Source organism: Psammomys obesus, unplaced genomic scaffold, assembly GCF_907164565.1.
Source record: "Psammomys obesus unplaced genomic scaffold, mPsaObe1.curated_primary_1811, whole genome shotgun sequence".
Taxonomy (NCBI): Eukaryota; Metazoa; Chordata; class Mammalia; order Rodentia; family Muridae; genus Psammomys; species Psammomys obesus.
Genome location: NW_026585504.1, coordinates 24,271,046 through 24,293,470, shown reverse-complemented (window position 1 = coordinate 24,293,470; position 22,425 = coordinate 24,271,046). Strand labels below are relative to the sequence as shown.

Below are 22,425 nucleotides of genomic sequence, written 5' to 3'. Positions count from 1 at the left end.
GCTCTAGAGGAGGTGCTCAATACTGACCAAAATTGCAAAGGCTGCTCAGAATAAGACTAGAATATTCAAGTTCTGTCTGGGGTATTATCTATGTGGTTGATTGAGCTATTTTAATGATAAACCTAAACAAATAAATAAACCCATGAACATTGGAAAATTAAGGTTTATGACAAGAAACAGTCAAAAGCAATTGGGCAAGGTGGATGTATACTTCCCAGGGACACAACATCATACGAGTTCTTCCATATACCCGAACTGATGCTATCAGTTAAAAATCTTCTCTTGATTGAGTTAAGAACGAATACCATACTTTCTCTTGCATGAGTCTACAGCCAGACACAGCCTGGGTGCCTCCTTATTCTTAAAGCTTGGTAGAAATAGTCTGATCAGTTACAAGGGGGAGGTCCCACAGAGTAATGACATTGTACAATCAAGAGCACTCAAAATGAAGTACATCAGGCAGGCTTGCCTCCGTGGATATGAAGTACATCATGTTATTAATATATTTGTGTCCTCTCCTGCTGTTTCCAGGCTCTCCATGGAGATCTAGCCATGGGAAGCCACCTGTCAGTGCTAACACCACAGAAAGGATGTAAACAATGTTTATCCTCCCTATAGGAGAATTATTCAGAAGCCAAAATTCACTCCCTGAAGTGTTGTTAAAATTTTAAAAAGCATTAAAAAAAAATCAATTCTAGATGTTTAGAATCTGTACTTGAGATATTACAGATTGGCTCAGAATCTTGTTCTGAAATATGACAATTTTATCCTTAGTTTTTTGTGTTTGTGATGATTATAAGTCTGTTTCTGTTACATTTCCTAAATTTATTTAGATGTTAACTCTCTAAGAATACTTCCACCCACCTGGAAGAAGAGGCAAAAACAGAGAATAAAATATGCTACTTAAGTTATCTTTTTTTTTCTCTCTCTCTCTCTAAACATTTCATCTTTTTCTCAATTTATCACTTCTTTCCACTATACAAGCTATCTGGCTGGTAGATGAACTTGGGTAAACTCAAGCACGCCATTAATAACTCAGCACAATTAATTGCAGCTTAGTATATTAGAGAGGTATACAACATTATTCAAATGCTTGGACCTAGACATGGGGAGAGGCTCAAAAACCAAAAGGAGAGAAAGAATGAGAATTTGATCAACTGTTTTCTGGAGGTTTATATTATCCTCATCTTTAGCTTTTACTGTTTATAATGTACACTGTTGAATTCAGCAGGGTCCAACTTAACCTGAATCACGTTGTCCTTGCTTTTACAAAAGGTCAGAAAACCTGATGGCTTAAATTTTAGGTTTCTTCCATTCCTTTAAGATGAGACATACCTGACAAAAACACATTACATTCTTACCTTAATGCCAGGGAGGAGAAGCAAATTTATCCCAATGCAAATTTGGAATTATATGCTGCTCACTCTTTGCAATGTTATAGCCACATTTGTATTAATTTTTAATTAACCGTACCTTGTATCCAGACATAATATCTACTCCTGTTTTCCTTCACTTTAAACCCTTTTAAAGGAGATAAGTTATAGGTAGCAACAGCGCTTTGCCTTATTTGGGCTATTGATACCCTAGGTTTTCAGGTTACACTCGAAAGTAAGGTGAAGGAATGAGAGATGTCCTCGGTGGTTCAATGTTACAGGCAAGGTGAACCTGGCACAATAAAGCTCACTTTGATGGCTGGAGATATGAGGATTCTAATTACAAGAGGGGGTTGAGAACTTCAGGATACGTTCCTCTGGTAACACTGAAAGAAAAATAGAACCACTGAGGACTTTTTCCCTGCCTCTGATGACCAAACTTTTAGGACAAGAAAATAAGGAAAAATGCTTAACTAGAAAGAATGTAAACCAAGTGGCAAAATAATGATAAAAAGAGTGAACAAGTAAAACGCCTTAAGTAGAACACAGGCAGCAGTTATAAAGAGAGACAACTGTGTATTCCACGAATTGTACAGATTTCACTGGGGAAAAATAACTCTGAAAGGTACACATTTCTATAACAAGCTAAACTGCATTTTAAATGTACTGACTATACAAGGTACTAACTGAGGGGATATTGATTAGCTATCGGCCCAAGGAACAAACTTTCGGTTTATTTATGTGGGTCATACAAGACATCAGGCAAAAAGGTGTTGGAGTTCTTGATGGTAAGATAAGAGTATAGTCATCGTGTTTGAGAAATACTTAAGATAGATGAGTGTTTGCAGTGTCTTTTAGAATGGCTTAAACCCTTCGATTTAAAAGCTGCATTTAAAACAAGAGGATGATGGAAAGGGCTCTACAAAGACAGGAAGTAGTAAGTTGTATGCTCCTTTGCAGTTGCTTTACAGAGTACAGTTGGACCTGTTTGTTCACGGGCTGTGTGTTCATGCATTAAACCAAAGGCAAGTCAAAATGGGTCAGAAGAAAGCCCTGTACCGAACATGGGCAGGTGTTTTCATGCCACTATTTCTTAAACTGTCTAGAATTCCAACTATTTATCTGACGTTACATTGTATTAGGTATTCTAAATATTTTAGAAGCATTTGAAGTATATAGAAGGGTAGCAGGGTGGGATTAAGTAGTATGTAAGTATTTGAGCTTCACTACAAAAAAGACTTTTATCAGCTGCAGGTTTTCATATTCTTGGAAATCCACTTCCTTCCGGTTATTGAGTGACAGCCCCACACATTAGCTTTAAGTCAAGTATGACAAGATTTATTCTATTACTAAACTTGATTAACTAATATGAGTCCTTGAATGCATTGTTGACACTCCTTATGCCTCCACTTAATTTTTTGTAGATGCAGTTACCAATATTGTTATGTCTGATGGCTTTTAAGGATTCAATGTAAAAATGTACAAAGTCTCTAATATAACAAATATACAATTAGCCACACAATTTTATGATTATGTTAACAATTTTAGGGCTTAAAACTCTTCTCACCCAAAAGGAAATAAAATATAAGGAAGCAGAATTACCACAAATATAAACATTTCAGTGATTCCTGTCTGGAGAGAGAGTATAACGAGCACATGAGAACTCTTTAAATGAACAATGCCCTCTTCCCACGTATCCTCCCACAGTCTCTGGTCTTCTAACAGAGAGTTGTGCCTGTTCTGAACTTCATATATGTGGGATTACACAATATGCCAGGATTTTTAGGTTCCGCATTATGTTGATGGTACTCACATTGTTGCGTAAAATCTTAAGGTGCTAATTTTTACCATGCAAACAGGCCAGAATTTGTTGTTCAATCTGTTACTGATGGATTACAGCCAGACACTCATAAGCAATGCACCTATGAATATTTTAAGAAGACTTTTCTTAAATGATTATAACAGGAATGAAAACTGTAGCTCCCAGTGAAACCTTTGGAACGTAAAACCATGGGCTGATTCCTAAAAGTATTTGATGAATACAGTATATCAGAATATAATACAGATGTGCTTAACTTGTGACAGATCCTTGAATAGAAAGCAAGCGTGGGAACTAAAATGAAATTATAATCAGAAGGGTGTGGAGGCTCTCTGTATCCTAATTTTAAAAAAAATCAGCAATGTTGACAGTATTTGTGAAATTCAGGAAAGTCCTTGAAAATCTTCAGACAAGAGGCTGAAGCAATGGCTCAGTGTTTAAAAAGCACTGGCTGCTTTTCTAGAGAACCTGGGTTTAATTCCAGCACCACACGACAGCTTACAACTGGCTGTTCCAGCAAACCTGATGCCCTCTTCTGACATCCACAGGTTCTAGATACACATGTGGTACACATACATGCATTCAGGCAAACCCTTAAGGGAACCCTCCTCCATTTCTGGTGGGAATGTAAACTTGTACAACCACTTTGGAAATCAATCTGGTGCTTTCTCAGAAAGCTACCTCAAGATCCAGCTATACCACTCTTAGGAATATCTCTGAAATATGCTCAACTATACAACAAGGACATTTGCTCAACCATGTTCATAGCAGCTTTATTTGTAATAGCCAGAATCTGGACAAAAACTAGATGTTCTTCAATGGAGGAATGGATACAAAAATTAGTGTACATTTACACAATGGAATACTACTTAGCTATTAAAAACAAGGAAATCATGAAATTTGCATGCAAATGGTGGGAACTAGCAAAGATCATCTTGAGTGAGGTAACCCAGAAGCAGAAAGTCACACGTGGTATATGCTCACTTATAAGTGGTTATTAGACATATAATAGGATAAAAATACTAAAATCTATACTCCTAAAGAAGCTAAACAACAAGGAAGACCCTAGGGAACATACACAATCCTCTTTCAGAAGGGCAAATGCAATAGACATCAGAAGCAGAAGACAGAGAACAGGACAGGAGCCTACCACAGAGGACCTCTGAAAAACTCTACTGATCGAGATATTGAAGCAGAGGCTGAGACTCATAGCCAAACTTTGGGCCAAGTACATTCAATTTTATGAAAGAAAGGGGAGATAGAAAGAACTAGAGGGGACAGGAGCTCCAAAAGGAGACCAAGAAAGCCAAAAAAACAAAACAAAACAAGACAAAAAACAAACAAACAAACAAAAAAACTGGGCCCTGAGGGCCCTGCAGAGACTGTTACCCTAACCAAGGACCATACATGGAGAGGATCTAAAACCCCTGCTTAGATATAGCACACAGACTCAGTCTCAAAGTACATTCCCTAGTTAGGGGAACAGGGACTGTCTCTGACATGAACTCAGTGGCTGGCTCTTTGACCACCACCCCCTTAGAGGGGAGCAGCTTTACCAGGCCACAGAGGAAGACAATGCAGCCAGTCCTGATGAGACCTGATAGGGTAGGCTCAGATGGAAGGAAAGGAGGACCTCCCCTATCAGTAGACTTGGAGAGGGGTATGGGAGGAAAAGAGAGAGGGAGGGAGAGAGGGAGGCAGGGAAGGAGGGAGGAAGGGAGGGTGGGAGGGTTTGGGAGAAAAGGAGGGAGGAGGCCACAGCCGGGATACAAAGTCAATAAACTGTCTTAATAATAAATTAAAAATTAAAAAAATAAATCTAAAAAATTTTAGGCAACATAGAACCTTAAAAAGTTCAATTTGCTGTTTCCTGAGTCAAGTTGGAATCTTTTAGTGAAAAGTAAGACCCAATTTGAGTAGAATCAAATCAGTTCTCAGACTCTATTGTTGAAGATATTGCTTGTACATTGGGTCTTATGTACCTCAAACTATGTAGCTGAGAATTACTTTGAACTTCTGATGGTGCTACTCCATCATACTCCTCCCTCATGCTGGGAACACAGGCATGCATCAGCTTGCCTGCTCTCTGCAATGTTGGGATGGAATACGGGTTTATTGCAGGCTAAGCAAGCATTCTAGCAATTAAGCAATAGTTTCAGCTCCAGGCTAACATTTTTTTTTTTTAAATATGAAAACTCAGTTAAATGTGTTGTTTAGCATCTTGTTTGGATTCCCTGCTTATTAATTTAGATTACTAGCCACTCTGAACCTCAGTTTCTTCACCTACATAAACAACATTACACAAACTCCTCTTGTCTCAAGATATCTCTGCATCAAATGCAAGGACATTGCAAACTTTGTAATCCCTAAGACACTGTGGCAGAGGTTCTCAGCATTCCTAATGCTGTGACCCTTTAATACAGTTCCTCATGCTGTAGTGACCCCAACCATAAAATTGTTTTTATTGCTACTTCATAACTGTGGTTTTGCTACTGTTATGACTCATAATGAAAATATCTGTGTTTTCCAATGGTTTTAGGAAACCCCTATGATGGAGTCATTTGACTCTCAAGAGGGATTATGTCTAAGGTTGAGAAATACTGCACTGCAGAGATATTGTGATAGTTAATTGACACCAAATGGTGGTTGTTGTGGATTAAGTGCTTATTTTATGCCAGTTACTGTTCTGAAAGTTTCTTCATATATTATTTGATTTAGTTTTAAAACAATATTGTAAAACAGTTTGGTTACCTTGATAATAATGTATTCACAATTTATAACGATGATGATTCTATAGGGTATTTGTGACAGAAACCAGAATTTTAATATATACCTGCTCTCATTTTTCCCTATCCCCTACTTAAGAGTTAGGGACCACTCAAGTAGAATGGTATATTTGGAATAGTGAGGGTACTGCCACGGTTCTATTACCTAAGTGTGCCCTAATCTACGTAGGTAAAATTTTGATATATACCTTCAACTTCATTCTTCATTTATTATAACATAGCTGCTATTTCAACTTCAATGAATTAAAAGTAAATATGAATAAAGTACATTCAAGGGACCTTTGGAAAGATCTGACAATAGCACATTAAGTATCTGATCATTGTAGTTATTTTCACAACCAGCATTCAAAATAACATCCCAGTAAAGAGTGTGCATTTCATAGTTTGAAGACACCACACAGCTCTGCATGCCCTATATTTACATTTAAAAAATTATTTAGGAGCCTATGTATATGCATAAATATATATATATATATATTTTCAAGTTGTTCCAAGCTCAGTGATCTATGAAATAGCAGTATCTAACTTGACAAGGTTGTTCCTTGGCATTTTCCTATGATTATATAGAAAATAGAACTTAGTGACACTGGTTTAAATCCACAATCCAACAAAAGCAACTTTTAAAAATAAGAAATATCAACACTATGTTTCTAGTTTTTCTCTTTAATGATGAAGATCCATAGAAAAAACTCAGAATGCTACTAATAATTCAAATAACTCCTACTTTCTTTCAGATTCTCCATATTAAAACCAATACCAAAGAAGCCTACCATGCTGACCTTTGCCAAAATTGCCTTGCTTTCAAGTCTGTTCATTTCATTACCATTTGGGAAGACCGAGAAACAAACTCCAAGAAGAAATATGACACAGCATACTATAGAAGATTTAAAAACAATGGGAAACAAATCCATCCATTCTGAAACAAGCACAAATATAACTTCAGAGAATGAAAGTAATACTTCCAATCCCTTGATGACAGACACTTCTCTTATGGAGCTATCCACAGCCTATGAAACAATAAATTCCACCAGTATCTGGTCAACATCTAGCTCTACTGAGGGTCCAAGATCCACCTCCACATATCCTATCCCTCCCTTGGTTCATGGTTTTGTTTCCAAGTTGCCTTTGAACTCATCAACAGCAGATGTAAATCCTTTACAGGACTCAGCACAATCCAACTCTATACATTCAACATTATCAAAAAACTTCACTTGGTCTTTGGACAATGATACCATGAGCACTCCCGACAATATTTCCAGTACAGTCAGCATCCTTCCTCCACCTCTGATGACCACAACTGTGACCCCTTTGACAGTAGAACCTACTGGATGGCTTGCCACAGACAATGACAACTTTGCTGGTTTCACCCCATATGAAGAACAAACAACTTTACAGCCTACCTTAAAATTCACAAACAATTCAAAACTTTCCCCCAATACATCAGACCCCTCAAAAGGTATATATAAATGAACTTAAGTTTCTGATTACATAATGCAATGTAGAGAAGTGATATACATTAATTGTAAAGAATGCTGTTCTAGAGGAGTGCAGTGGTACGGGTCAGCCTTACTGTGAAGAGTATTGAAGTGCTTGGTTTTAGGACTTAATTGAACACATACTAGGTATTAGGAGGGTGGAGTATGAGAAGACAGTGGAATAAAAGATGATGCCTGTAAGTGAAAATGCTGCCTGAGGCACCAGATAACAATTCCCATTGATACTTTAAGGACAATCTGAACTTTCAGGTGCTTACAGGAATGTTATACAAATGAGCTTTAAAATATATGCATGTGAGCTTTGAAACACTGAACAAAATGAGTGCTTTTAGAGATTATCTGACTCCTTACAATGACTGGACAATGACAGAACAGTGACATTCCAAAAATCACCTAGACGAGCTTACCAGAAGCAACAGATCCTTAACTTTTACTTTAATCTTATGAGAATAATATAATTATAAATTTTCTGATCACGTTATTATGTAAACATTTATGTAATTCCTTTAAGGATTAGGTCGAACATAAAATTAGGAAAGATATCAAAGGCTATATAATGCACTCATTAAACTTCATTTCGTTCAGGTAACTATATGTTTGTATGCCTGAATTGTTTTGTTATTTTTAACAAAAACCTAATATTTTAAGAATCAATGCCTTCTGATGTACTTTCTTAGAGGCTAAATTAATTAGCCTCTTTATATATTAATTATAATATATAAACACATGTAAATTGGCCTTTATAACCTGTTGTCAACATATGGGAAATGTTTTAAGCTCTAAAATGTAAACTTTAAAAATCAACCTGATAGCGATATGTGTGCACATCTATTTCAGTTTTGTTATAATTTTCACATATTCCATCATTCATGTATACTTTTGTATTCCATTAGAAAGAATATTTAAAACATATTCTTTTTCTCTCTAAACTAAAAAAAAATGTCTTGAATACTTAGCACTGACCCATACCATACCTCTTTTATCAAAATTGCTAACTTTGCTTCTTTTTATAATAATAACTTTTGTATTCTAAATGAGTTAATTTTATTAGGCGTAGAATTGGGTCTATAGCGATAGAAAGCCCAAGAAACGCTTTGTCTACCTAAGCAGTGAGCTTCTCAAGATATTCAAACATGCATTGGTATCTAGTACTTTATGTTCAATGGCAGTAACACTTTAACAGTTATTTGATTTTCAGTAAAGTAGTCCACTAAAGGTCATAATACAGTACCATTTTGCAGTTTTTCAATATTGAGCTGAGGTGCACATTGTGAATATCTTACTTTTGTTTGTTTGTTTCATTTGCTAGGTTTGTAAGTATATGATACCAAGTTAGATTGCTTTCCCTTCCAGTGTCTTCTTGGCAGATTGTGGATATATTATCTATTACTCACTTATTTGTTTACTGTTTGTTGTGTGTGTGTGTGTGTGTATGTTGTATGTACATATATACATATACATTGATATATCTATAAATATTACACAAAATTAAAGTTCATTTCAACTTTAAATTTCTTCATAGATTCAGGGTTTATAAAAAGCTTAATAAATACAGTATTAATCACTGAAACTGGATCATCTATAAAATACAGTGTTTCAGCACTTTTGGTGATAATAAGTAATAAGACAATTATAAATCAGACTTGGAAGAAAACCAAAGAAAGTAAAACGTAGACCTACAATGCTACAATGAATTATTTTTACCACTGGATCACATGTACTGGCTATACTATAGCATACACATGGAGACAAACTGTCACCAGTATCTAATTTAAAAAAAAATTAAACTTTTGTATTTTGTCTTTTTTCTGCATCTGTAATTCTGTTTTAAGAATAATCATTTTTCTATTCCTCAACTGTAACTTTTGTTTCTGTTTTTTCTAGAGAATAATAATACAAGAATAGTGTTTGGAGCCATTTTAGGAGCTATTTTGGGTGCTTCACTGCTTAGCCTTGTTGGCTACTTGTTGTGTGGACAACGGAAAACAGACTCATTTTCCCATCGGAGACTTTATGACGACAGAAATGAACCAGGTAAAATCTGCTTGCAGACCACTACTGGCACACAGTTGTTTTAGTTAAGTGGCAAAGCACTAGCTAGGAGAAAGTTGGGGAGTCTTCACTAGAAGAAAAAAAAATCATTACCTATGTGTGACATTTAAAAACCACTTGAAATTTTTGCTCTTTGTATCAAAATTGGTTTTAAATAGTGTTTCAAGAATCTAAATATATGAAAAACATTTAGAGGTAGTGATATGAAATTCTAAAAAATGTGGTTCTGAAATTTGCAGGTAAGAGAAATAAGAAAAAAAATCAGCCTGAGTGAGGTCTCCTAGACCCAGGAAAACAAATATAATCAGTGCCTTGCTCAGCCATCATCATAGAAACATCTTCTTGCAGTAGATGGGAACAAATAGAAACTCCCAGTGAGACATTTTGCAGAGAGTGAGAGACTTTGGAACACTCAGCCCTCAGTGGGGTGTTGTTATCAAATTCTTCCCTCAGAGCTCAGGGAACCTCATGAAACAGGATGAAAATTTTAAGCCAGAGAGGATAGGGGACACCAAGAAAACAAGTCTCTGTGGTCAGAGGTCATATGAATTCACAGGGCCTGCATGGGTCTGCACCAAGTCCCTTGTATATATTTTATGGCTTCTAGTTTAGTGTTTTTATGGCATTCTTGAGCATGCAAACAGGTGTGTCTCTAATTGTTGTGCTTAATCTTGGGTTCTTTTTCTTCTCTTTGTTTTGTCTAACTCAAATGTGTTAGCTTTTGTTTTATCTTTTTATATTTTTATTATTGTCCCTAAAAATTCAAATTAATAGTTCTAATACAAAACCAGGAATGTCGCTCCAAAACACCATATCTGAAACCTTCATTTGTGCACAGATAAAAGACACGATTATTTCAGAACTTTCCTACTCATATATTTCAAGGTAATCATGGCTCTAGAGGCAGGTCAACAAACACACTTGTTACCTAAGCATGACCAGAGTTCAGCCCCTAGAACCCATGTAGACATCTGGTAATTTAGCCTGTAATGTCAGCACTTGTCAGGGAAAGATGGGGGTCCCCTTAACAAGGTGACTAGTGACCTTGGTGGGATCTGAGTTTAACTGAGAGATCATGTCTCAATGTATAAGGTGAAGAGCCTTTGAGGAAGATTTCTGACTTCAGCTTCCCAGTCTACACATGTACACATGTACACACGCGAATACATATAAGCACAGTACACACACACACGTATATATATATATATGATTAAGAGGGCAACAATAATATCTTCAAGTAATAGAATATAGAATATATGTGCTAAATAAAGTAGGTAGTTTGATATCTATTATTCAAACACAAGATAAATGAAATCACTTCCGATGCTTGACTCCTCTCTTTTATGCTCTAGGAGGAGAAGACCTGTTTTCTTGGATGCACAAGGATTTCTTCCCTCATTACAAATAGTTACCTGGCTCTAATGAGTCCACTGGTAAAGTCCTACTGTATTCTGAGTTCAACTCATCATTGATGTATTATACATATTCAAAATCAAATCCATGAACTCTAAATTCAGGAAAATCCTGTTTATAGGTTTCTACTAATCTATATTAAAAAGTGATGGTTTTCAAAGTGAAAGAGACATCACTTTGAAAAATATGATTTTTTAAATAAGCTTGTTTTATGTACATAATATAAACATTTCTCCTTTCAGTTTTTTATTTTACAATAAAGTAGTTGTGATTCATTCTTAGAGGAGCAATCATGAGACCTTTTTGATCTCTTCAATAGAGCTTTGAGATGCTTCTTCAAAGTGTTCCGGAGAAGCTAGTTTGTAAGCAGATGGCTTAACGAATAAGCAGGCAACATGATATTTACAGAAGTAATTAAGCCACTAATCTAATTAGTAATTAGTCCCTTTTTGAAGCAACTTAAGATGACTAATATATACCTAGGTTTTCTCTGAAAAAAATATACTCAAACTGATTTCCTTTTGTTAAAAAGGAAACAAAATCTCCTGAATCATCTATCAAAGTATATTGAGTGATTACTTGGATCTATCAGAAGGCGGCATAATTTTATAATTTCTTACTTCCTTTTATATTTTTAACAGGGTTGACTATCAAGGTATTAAGATAAATAATGTTTTGCTAACTGTCTTCACTTAAAAAGTAATTTTTGTACCAGAAGATAGAAAACAAAAAAAATCTAAAACCAATTAGTTATGCTTGTATTTTTGTGCAGATGCCTTGCTTTATTTTTTCTATTTATTTATTTACTTATTTGTTTTACTTTTAAGATATATTTTATTTTTATTAATTATAGTTTATTCACTTTGTATCCCAGCTGTAGCTCCCTCCCTCTTTCCCTCTCATTCCCACCCTCCCTCCCTCTTCTCCACCCATGCTCCTCCCCCAGTCTACAGACAGGGGAGATCCTCCTCCCCTTCCATCTGAGCCTGGACTATCAGGTCTCATCAGGACTGCCTGCATTGTTTTCCTCTGTGGCCTGGTAAGGCTGTCCCCACCCCCACTCAGGGGGAAGTGATCAAAGAGTCAGCCACTGAGTTCATGTCAGAGACAGCACCTGTTCCCCTTAGTAGGGTACACACTTGGTGACTGAGCTGCCAGATGCCTCTCTTAATTTCTTAATTTTATGTCCAATTTAGAATGTTAGAAATACCTCTGTTCTCTTATTTACAGAAATAAATGCCATATTTAAAAATCTGCCCATCTAAAATTTCAAAAGCAGTGTCCGAAATCCCACACAGAATAAGTACCTGCTCATCAGCTGGAAAAAATCCCCAAAGTCTGATAATGTAATCGGGTGGCTGAGTGCTCATCGCTTAGACTATCGTCAAAAAACCAATTCTGTTGATTTTGCTATTTTCTTCTTTCAGTTCTGCGGCTAGACAATGCGCCAGAACCTTATGATGTCCATTTTGGAAATTCTAGTTACTACAACTCCGCTGTGAGTGACCCCTCCATGACAGAAGGTGGAGAAGATGTGCATGACGGCATTCCCATGGACGATATACCTCCGCTTCGCACTCCCATGTAAAACTAGGAAAATAACGGCTGCAGAGGGCAAGGGTTCGTCTCCATTTCGGCCTTTCGAGAAGTTCATATTTCAAGAGACTTGTAAGACCATTGTTGTGCTGTTTGCACTGGGAGAGCTGCAAAAGCTGGAGGCATGCAGCAGAGACAGAGTGGACCCATCACCTACAAGCTTTCTTTTCTTACAATCCTCAGCTGGGCTGAGGCATGTGTTACAGAACCATAATTTGTATTTTGGTTTATTTTTTTAAGGAAACCTTTGGGGAATGAGGTAAAATTAATACACATCACCATGGCAACACTGACTGATAACTTAACAATAATTGTTCTTAACATGAAAATTGGGAATTAAAACTTCATTTTCTTTAAATATTTCGTTTTTAAACGAGAAGCCAGAGTTAACTCTTCATTCCTCTTCTCTATAATTAATTTAGGACCACAAAACAAACCAAGCATTTTTGGTGGACGTAATTCGGATGGTAATTTTTTCATTTGTTTCAAAGTCAGAAATATGATAGGGTAGAGTTCCTGGTCCTAAGAAATTAAGGCAATAAGAATGTAAGTCTTCTTTCCTAACACATTTCACTTTTCTACAACAGCACGCATGGTCAGTCCCTTCGGCTGGCAAGTTGACAATGAGTGCATTCAGCAGGGCCGCAGGAGAAAACCGACTCTAGCCAGGAAAGTGATAGCTTCCCTGAAAGTCCTTAAAGTTTTAAGCAATTCCAGCTTGCATGAGTACACATCAGGTTTCAGTTAATTAGGCATCTTGTATTCTCAATGAAAAACATGAGGAAAGGGCTAAAGAATAGATTTGTGCATACTTAGTATGATTTTAACTTGCTGGCTAGAAAAAAAAATTTACAATACATTATACATTTTTGTTCAGTCATATATGAAACAGTCCAGCCTTCTAAAGGCATAAAGCACAGGGCAAAACCACAAGCAGTATCATGAAGCAAACTCCTCACCACGTGTGCAAGTAATAACACAAGAGACTTAATTTTTGGTTTTAGTATATTTTAGTTTGTTTTTGATCAATACCTGTCTTTGGCAGTCTATGTCTCAGAGATTAGAGGATTAAATAAGAGTCAAATGCCCAGGGAATGAGCGAATGAAGAGGGTAAACAAAGCCAGTGCCATTTTAGAGATTTTATTATTGAATCAAACATGGTATAAAGTGGCACTTGCATGTGTATGGGTGGGTGTGTGTGTGTGTGGGTGTGTGTGGGTGCACACGCATGTGACACAGACATATTGTTAGAAAGTCAGAGTTGGAAAATGAATAACGAAAAAAATACTTACCCCATATTGCCATGAAAATAGCAAAGAAGACTGTCCCTCCATTATCAAACAAATATGTTACCTTAATAGAAAAAATAGAAAGATTAATCATACTAATGATAGTGCTAAAATGGAAGTTATTGTTGGCATTAGGTACTGTGATTTCTCTCCAGACTCTGTCACAATACTGTATAGTCTCCTGATCTATTAACCTCAGATCTTCAGCTGTATTCCAATAGTCTGTATTTTTTCTCTCTTCTCTCTGATTTCTTTGTACTCCAACTTCATTTTGGATTTTAAGTGTTTCTAGATACCCAAGAAAGCCATTTTACACTTTAGTCAAACTCACTAGTACTGTGAAATGTAAGAAGTTAGTGCAGAAGTTAAAGCATAACAAGCTTGTTTCCTCTTATCAAAAGTTACCAGAACAGGGAAGTTATAAAACACAGAGCTCTGGTAGTGAGCAAGGTTCTTCAGTTGAAGGCTGTCATAGTACTATTCCTGATCTCTCATGTCTTTCAAAATGTGCCATGGGTCCAGTAATGATTTACTTCGTGTAATGAATTTCATGTTAAGTTGTTTTGAGAAGTTCCATAAATCATTAAGCACATTTTTAAACAGCTGTTGCTTGATATAAAGCTCGGTAAAGGATGGAGAGTTATTCCATGTTATATAATGTAATTTTCAGAACTGCAAGAATTGATCGACTTTAATAAAATTCAGATTTAATGAAATTTCATTTACTGTTGCTTCTTTCTATTTGCACAACACTTTGACCACAAATGAGTGAAATTCAACATCTGGCAAGACCATAAATACTATAGAAATAATAGCTGTCCTCTGAATATCCATGGGAGATAGGTTGCAAGGACCACCTAGAACAGCAGACTGTGCTATGTAAGCCCTGATTTATATAAGAGACTGAAAACAGTAGCCAAAGACAGGATGGAAGAAATAAAACAAATGGCAAATCAAATGTGAATGTGGACTTCCTCACTCACCCACTTGTGGAGAGGATGTGAGAAGGTGTTTCTACATGTTCAGATGAAGGGAGGTAACTAAGAAGGCATTGTGAAATTGAAAAAGCTAACAGGCAAGAGTCACTAGGCCATAAGTACTACGAAACTGGGAATATAGAGCTGTTGCCTGAAGGCTTCTGTATAGATATGCAAAAAAGATGATTCACATGCCTGGCAGTATACAATGGAACAGAATCTAAAACCTATGAATAATTTATTACTGTGTATTTTTCATTTAATATTTTCAAGGTTCAGTTTGCTGGAGGTAAATAAAAATCACAGAAAATGAAGCTGCCAGTAAAGAAGGCTATAGTATAGAGAATCTGGCAGTGTTATTTCCCAAAGAGGATAAGGCAAATTATGGGCCAAAAGACTTTTTTATTAGGGGAGTTGGGGTAAAACGGCATTCCCTTTGCTTAGCCTATGGTAAAGCCAGTTATTTTATTTATTTATTTATTTATTTATTTATTTATTTATTTAGTGTGTTTATTCTTTATTAATTACACTTTATTCACTTTGTATCCCCCCTCGTGGTTCCCTCCCTCCTCCCCTCCTAATCCCTCCCTTCCTCCACCCTCTGCATGCATGCCCCTTCCCAAGTCCACTGATAGGGGAGGTCTTCATTTCCTTCCTTCTGATCCTAGTCAATTAGATCCCATCAGGAGTGGCTGCATTGTCTTCTTCTGTGGCCTGGTAATGCTGCTCCCTCCTCAAGGGGAGGTAATTAAAGAGCAGGCCAATCAGTTCATGTCAGAGACAGTCCCTGTTCCTATTACGATGAAACCCACTTGGATACTGAACTGCCATGGGCTACATCTGTGCAGGGGTCTTAGGTTATCTCCATGCATAGTCCTTGGTTGGAGTATCAGTCTCAGGAAAGACTCCTGTGTTCAGATTTTTTGGTTCTGTTGCTCTCCTTGTGGAGTTCTTGTCCTCTCCAGATCTTACTGTTTCCCACTTGTAAAGCGGGTTCTTAATGGGAACATTGTGATGATACTAATATATATTTCTGCTTTAGCCTTTAAAAAACATTATGAATTGTGCTTAGCTCAGTGGAAGAGAGCTTGTCTAGAAGGCACAATCAATCCCTGGCGCTGACCCCCAGCAGAGCACAAAAAAGAAAGAACAGAGATGAACAGAGATGTGAAAGTACAAAATATCCTTCATGGTTCTGAAATTTTATTATAGTTGAGGTTGGAGATTTCTAAAAATATTATATGTTGCTTTACTGAATCATCATTTTGGAAAGCAGAGACAAGGATCATAAAAAAAAAACAAAAATCCTCACAGAGCTTTAAAATTAGACCCAGCAGGGGAATGCAGTTCCTTTGTTTCTAGGGTTATCCTGCAGGGAGACCTGAGCTGTCCTCAAGCAGCTGAGTGGCTGTCAGTTTTCCCTTTTAAACACACTTAGTCAGGAACAGCCTCTCAGAGTGCTACAGAGACTTTACATAGGAGGACTGAAAGGTCGCTGAAAAATAAAGGTTACCCCTTGCTTCAGAAACAGCACGCACTTTTAGAAAACTAGAAGTAAAAGATAATAGTTAACAAAAAAACATGCTTAGTGGATGAGACTGGTCATAGTTTCTGCACTGTTTTCTTTTAAAGTGATTTCTGTTATCTTTTACAAAGTGTGCCCATAAAACTTTTAGGTATGCTGAAGCTCAAAATTGTACATTAATGCTTTAGAAACAAATGATTTAATTATAGTGGATATATATTTTAGTCATGTAATGTGTAATTAAATCGTGTATCATTTACATGCAACAGGAGACAGAACTAAAACCAAGAGCAGAGAATACTTCAAAGCAGGACTGTAACAATCTCAAAATAATTTTGTTAGATTTACAACCTATTTTGATATGAGAGGTGTCAAAATATTAGAGATGGCAGAGATAAGCAATTAGCTTGTGATAATAAGCTTATTACTAGTTACTCTATGATACTGGCAAAAAAAGCGGCTCTGTTAAAATGGGGAATACTGAGAGAGGGTAATTACAGAGAGTTCCACATTAGGTCTGAGGTAAGTGGCAGGAAAAATATGAGCATTTACCTGTCTAAAAGCAAAGAACATTAACTACATCAAAGGAAACATCAGAGTAAATTAAAAAAATAATTTGAGGCACATAACTTTTCTAAAACCAATGGAGGCTTGCTCTTCTTAAGAATATACATTTGCAATATGGAAAATAACTTGCGTTTATGACTAAAGAGGTGTATGAATAACCATTCTATTTGATGTTTCTTGTGTGTAGAGGGTCATGTAAGAAGGGAAGGCTGGACTGAGTTCCCAGCACAGATTCTCCATGGTGCTTGCTGTCTGGTTTAGCTTTGAAAGCTGATCATGGTTAGCCATTGATGAATGCAGGTATTGTTTAAGAATATCCACTTTCTATGAGACTGGAAACTTGAGTCGGTGTCTCCTCTTCTATAGTGATTGGATCTCCTCTAAGACTGCTTGGTAGATTTGGAACAGCATAATGCCTTGGTACTGACACACATACAAAATCTCGCTACAGTAAGTGAGAGGAGTCTTCTGAGGTAATCCAGTAGTGCAGGCCAGAGTGTCACTGATGGCATGCACGTAAGGGAATTGGGATTTTTGCCCGGATGCAATTTTTTCTCTTTTCTTAATATTTCACTCTTAGCACCAGGGATAATGCATAATTGTCTATATTCAATATACCTGGATGTACACCAAACAGAAACTTGGTTTAGTATTCACTTCTACAACCATCTTAGAATGTGTTCCTCAGAATCAGCTACACAGATGGGCTCAACAGGTGGATTTCTAGGTATTATTCTTGATTAACTGACTCTAAGTTATCAAATATTTGGCTTGGGGGTCTTTTTTTTTCAATAAATGTCCTCTGTAACTTTGATGGATGGTCTGATCACAGACTATTTCTTGAAATTTCTTAATGAAAAGCGAATTATCTCTCCTATTTTTGGTGTACTTTTACAGTCAGTATACGGTTTGAGTCACATGTAAATACTGGATATATGTTTTCTAAACAAGTAAAAGTTTAATAATCCTAAGGAAATTTATGAATGGGTTAGCTTAAAGGATTAAGTTGTTTTACAACTCCATGAAGCATTGAGTACCTCTAGCTCAATGAAAGTGTAGTGTTGTATTTTTAAATAAATGTACAAATATCACTAAAGTACTCAGTTAAATATTTTAATTCTATAGTTTTATTATTAAGACCAAAAGTGGTCAATTGAATATATATATATATATATATCTTTTGTAAAATGATGAAATCAATTTTTAGATGCAAGTACATGTGCATTTTTAAAATAAAATATAGAATTTAATTTCTTCTCCATAGTCTCAGGAATTGATGGATTCAATGAGGAACTGAGGTGACATCTTATTATTTTTATTATTATTACAATTTTTTCACTTTGTATCCTGGTTGTAGAACCCTCCTTTCACCTCCCAGTCCCACCCTCTCTCCTCTTGCTCCCTTATCCGTCTCCGGTAGTCCACTGATAGGGGAAGTCCTCCCCGACTGTCTGACCCTAGTGTATCGGTTCTCATCATGACTGCCTGGATCCTTTTCCTCTGTGGGCTCGCTAGGTTGCCCAACCAGGGAGAAGAGATCAAGGAGCAGGCAACTGAGTTCTTGTCAGAGACTGTCTCTTCTCCCCTTACAGGAGAACAACCATATGGAGACCGAGCTGACTATGGGCTACATCTGAACAGGGGATCTAAGTCTTCTCTATGCATGGTCGTTGGTTGATGCATCACTCTCGACAGTGCTCCCTGGGCCCCGCTTCTTTGGTTTTGTTGGTCTCCTTGTGGGGCTCTTGTCCCCTTTGTCCTTCTATATACCGGCCCTCTTTCATAAGACTCCCTGTGCTCTGTCCAAAGTTTAGCTCTGGGTCTCTGCATCTGCTTTGATCCCCTGCTGGGTGGAGTGTTTTAGAGGACATCTGTGGGGGGTTCCAGTCCTGTTCCCTCTCTTCTACCTTTTCTGTGTCTATCCTGTTTTTCCTTTCAGAATTAAAATTAAGCATTTTCCCGAGGATCCTCCTTGTTGTTTAGCGCCTTCATGTCTGTAGATTTTAATGTGTTTATCCTACATTATATGGCTAGCATCCACTTCTAAGTGAGTATATACTGAGGTGACATCTTAAAATGTCTGTATCTAGTGATATAAGTCTAGACTACTTAACACATAAGATATGCTTACATTTTTCTCCATCAACTATAGAATAATCATGGTACATATCAGTGTAAAGCAAGTAGCTGCACTTAATCTTAGCTAGAAAAATTCAGGGCCTTAAATATTTCATATAGGTGGGGCTTATTTCTTGCATTGTTGCATGAGACAGTATTTGATTTTGCAAGTTGTCTCTTGTACATTTTTTTGTAAAAGTTCAAATGAATTCTGTACTGTGTCTGTCTTGTATCTTCCATAATCATATTTAATATTTACAAAAGATCTCTAGATTTAAACTCTCTTGGGAAGATTCTCCACTTTTTAACTTTGCCACAACCACATGTTTTTAGTGTTAATGTTTTGTTGTTGTTGCTGTTTTGTTTTTAGTGTTAATTGCCATTTTTGGAATTTTTCCAAAGAAAATTTAGAAATAATGGAAGTTATGTATATCTAGAGCTTTGATATCCCCAAGGCTATCAAATTTTGTAACTTCCTGGCATTTTGTAACTTCATAACAGACTGACTTGTATGTGTCTGTCCAGATATCTGTCCACCTATCTGCCTTTTTTAAAATATCTAATCTGTATCAACTATATGTACTATACTGGAATTGTTCAAAAAGTGCTATGAAAATACAGCTGCAAAACATTATATTCGAATCTACGTCTGTATCGTCTTTGTTGAACCTTCTCAAAGAACACAAAAATAAACATGTTTATTAAGTAACCATACAGTAGTTTTTCACACTAATTATTCAAGATAATGGATTCAGAAGCTAACTTTATTAAAATTTGACTAGCGATAAAGTGCTTCTCTGTTGATATTATACTCAACCTGTCAAAACTAATTGTATAGGGAACTCTAATTCTAGACAAGATAGACCAATAAGGATAAATTACCCCCTATGTTCAAAACAACCAAAATTATACAAAGTAGGTACAAAAACAAGATAGGTTGGAAAGAAATAAGGTTTTATCATTACATGAGATTACTGTCTTAAAACAATTCCAGATATACAAAGAACTATATGAATTAAAGCATTTTGAGTAAGTGTTTTAGCGCTATTTGTGAATCAAGTGTGCATGTAGATAAAGAAACTACCTGAGTTCAAGGACAGACCCAAGAATGGACAAGAGTTCCTCAAGCACCTACTTCCATCAGCCAGTCTAGATTTCCTCCTCATCCCTGGTACTTAGTAGAGTACACAGGAAGATCTTAATTTTGTTGTAGAGAACAATTAGATCTAGACATAGCACCACAGTGATCCAAGTTGGATATTTTGAGAGCAAGAAGGTCCCTACCAGCCATCAAATGACTAAACCATAATGAAATACTTCTAGCTACCTATCTACCAGAGCCATTACAATTTGCAAAAATTGACTGAGGTTTGGTGACAGTGTGGGGATCAAAATTAGGAAATGGCACCAAAATGCATGATATGTATCATGCAGTTTAACCAATTCGGAGAAGGCTTCTTCAGCTCTTTTGCAAAGAGTTATTATGGATAGAGCTTGACTACCTAATTTTAAGGTAATAGATAGAAATGCCATCTGACCTTTATATATTTAGAGTTGGACTTTCGATCAGTGATTAGGATTGTACAAGTCATCAGAGGAGTCCAGTCCTTATGCTAGAACTTTAGCTTTTATAAAAATGAGTGCATGACTAACCACAGTCTCACCCTGCCTGTCTAACTGTGTGCCTCTGTTCTGCATTACATTAGGACTCTATCAGCAAGAACACTTTGACCAGATGGGTCCCTGGAATATCTAATCTCCATAAAATAAACCCTTTTTTCTTAAAGAGGTGACTAGCCTCAGGGAAATCATCACAATAAAATAAACTGGACTAATACAAAAGCTAACAGTAAAGCTATCATATACTATGACTCTTCCACATCTAGATATTGATCAAAGAGAATTAATGATATCAGTAAGAATATTTGGAAATGAGTGTTTTTTAGATGCTTTGCTTAAAATTGGAAATGCATTAAAAGGTAAATAAATAGCAAACTTTGATATTGAGAAAATGAAGTAGGGTTCATTAATAATGAAGAATGTTCTGTTGATAAAAGCCACATTGTAAGATGAATTTCAGAACTGTTACAGTGTACAAAAGAAGTCAGAAAAAAATTCATACCATTTAATGTCATATACATGAGTCAAGAAACACACGTGCTTCTCAGTGATGACACATTGCAATTGGTTACCTAAACAGAGACGTTGTCGGGAGGTTTCTGTGGGAGGCTTGAGGGAGGGGGAGGACATGAGGGTGTAAAGCAGGCTTTGGATGTGACAAGAATGTTCGTTATCTTCATTGTGTTGATGTGTTTTACCGATACATATGCATTAGCAGAATGCACAATTTTTTATTTTTTTACATGTGTCTTGTTTAGTTTACTACATGTTAATTATTCTTCAATAAAATTCTTCTGAAAATAAAAACTGTAAGAAATGTGTTTTTTTCTTTTCTTTTCTTTTTGTTGTTGTTTGTTTATTTTGTAAAGTTGTGTTCACCTAAGAACTTTGTGAACTTGTAGAATGTGATGACACCTAGATTTAGATTCTTACATAAAGGTTCCTTTTTAATTGGTCTGGGATATAGTTTGCTCTTCAAAAGTTTAAAAGTCCTTCAGGTAATCCTGACAGACAGCAATAGGAGACTTTAGGAAATGACATTGCAGTTCCTCTGTGAAACTAGAAGTATTTAAACTTAATAGATTCACGAAAGCTATAAACTGAACAATATCAGCCATGGAATTAATTATTCTCAAAAAAGGAATCAGATATAATATCAACTGGAAGTGTGCATCTAAGGTGTCAGTTGTCAGTCATAATAAAACAGGAAGAAAAGATATTAAAATAAAATATATTCTGTTTTGAATTGCAACGGACTGATTTTTTTTTGTCGGTTGTCAATGACATTAGTGATTGTTGAAATTTTGGAAGACAATTTTGACAGAAAAAAACTGTTTACTGAGGAGGTTTTTACTGTCTAATTCCTAGAAAAATGAGCTGAGCACAGAGGATATGTTGGCCCACACTCACCTTGGCATAGATGCAGCTGTCGTTGAGTCTCTGCAGTGAGCAATTCTTGTCACATAGAGGGCACATGAAGACTTCAGTGGCTTTACAAATTTCTTGGCTTGAGAAATCAAAGGGAAAAAAAAAGTGTGTGAACCCCTGTTTAGCCCCCACTGAACACACTCCTGGGAGCCATGATGCAGAGAGGATTAAGTAAGAAATAGGACACAATCAGGACAGAGTTAGATGATGGCTTCCACATAAATGTTTTAAGATATTTGTGATAGAAAGGTTTTTGTTTGTTTAATTTTAGAAAACTCTGTCAAAGTAGTTACTAATAATAGGCCAAAATATAATAATAATAATAATAATAATAATAATAATAATAATAATAATAATAATAATAA

General features: G+C 36.2%; 2 protein-coding genes across 3 annotated transcripts in view; one reads left to right on the top strand and one right to left on the bottom strand.

Annotated features, from left to right (window-relative positions):
• Muc15 (mucin 15, cell surface associated) overlaps positions 1-12,685 on the top strand; it is a 35,483-nt gene extending 22,798 nt beyond the window's left edge. For both annotated transcript variants that reach the window (XM_055599187.1, XM_055599179.1), the window contains exons 3-5: positions 6,713-7,434; positions 9,359-9,508; positions 12,367-12,685. In XM_055599187.1, the coding sequence (XP_055455162.1) occupies positions 6,750-7,434; positions 9,359-9,508; positions 12,367-12,527 (996 nt within the window). In that variant the 5' untranslated portion in view covers positions 6,713-6,749 and the 3' untranslated portion in view covers positions 12,528-12,685. The remainder of the gene's footprint in view (positions 1-6,712; positions 7,435-9,358; positions 9,509-12,366) is intronic.
• Ano3 (anoctamin 3) overlaps positions 1-22,425 on the bottom strand; it is a 177,778-nt gene that overhangs the window by 55,274 nt on the left and 100,079 nt on the right. The window contains exons 10-11 of the mRNA XM_055599197.1: positions 22,043-22,139; positions 13,829-13,889 (exon numbers count right to left, since the gene is read on the bottom strand). Of these exons, the coding sequence (XP_055455172.1) occupies positions 13,829-13,889; positions 22,043-22,139 (158 nt within the window). The remainder of the gene's footprint in view (positions 1-13,828; positions 13,890-22,042; positions 22,140-22,425) is intronic.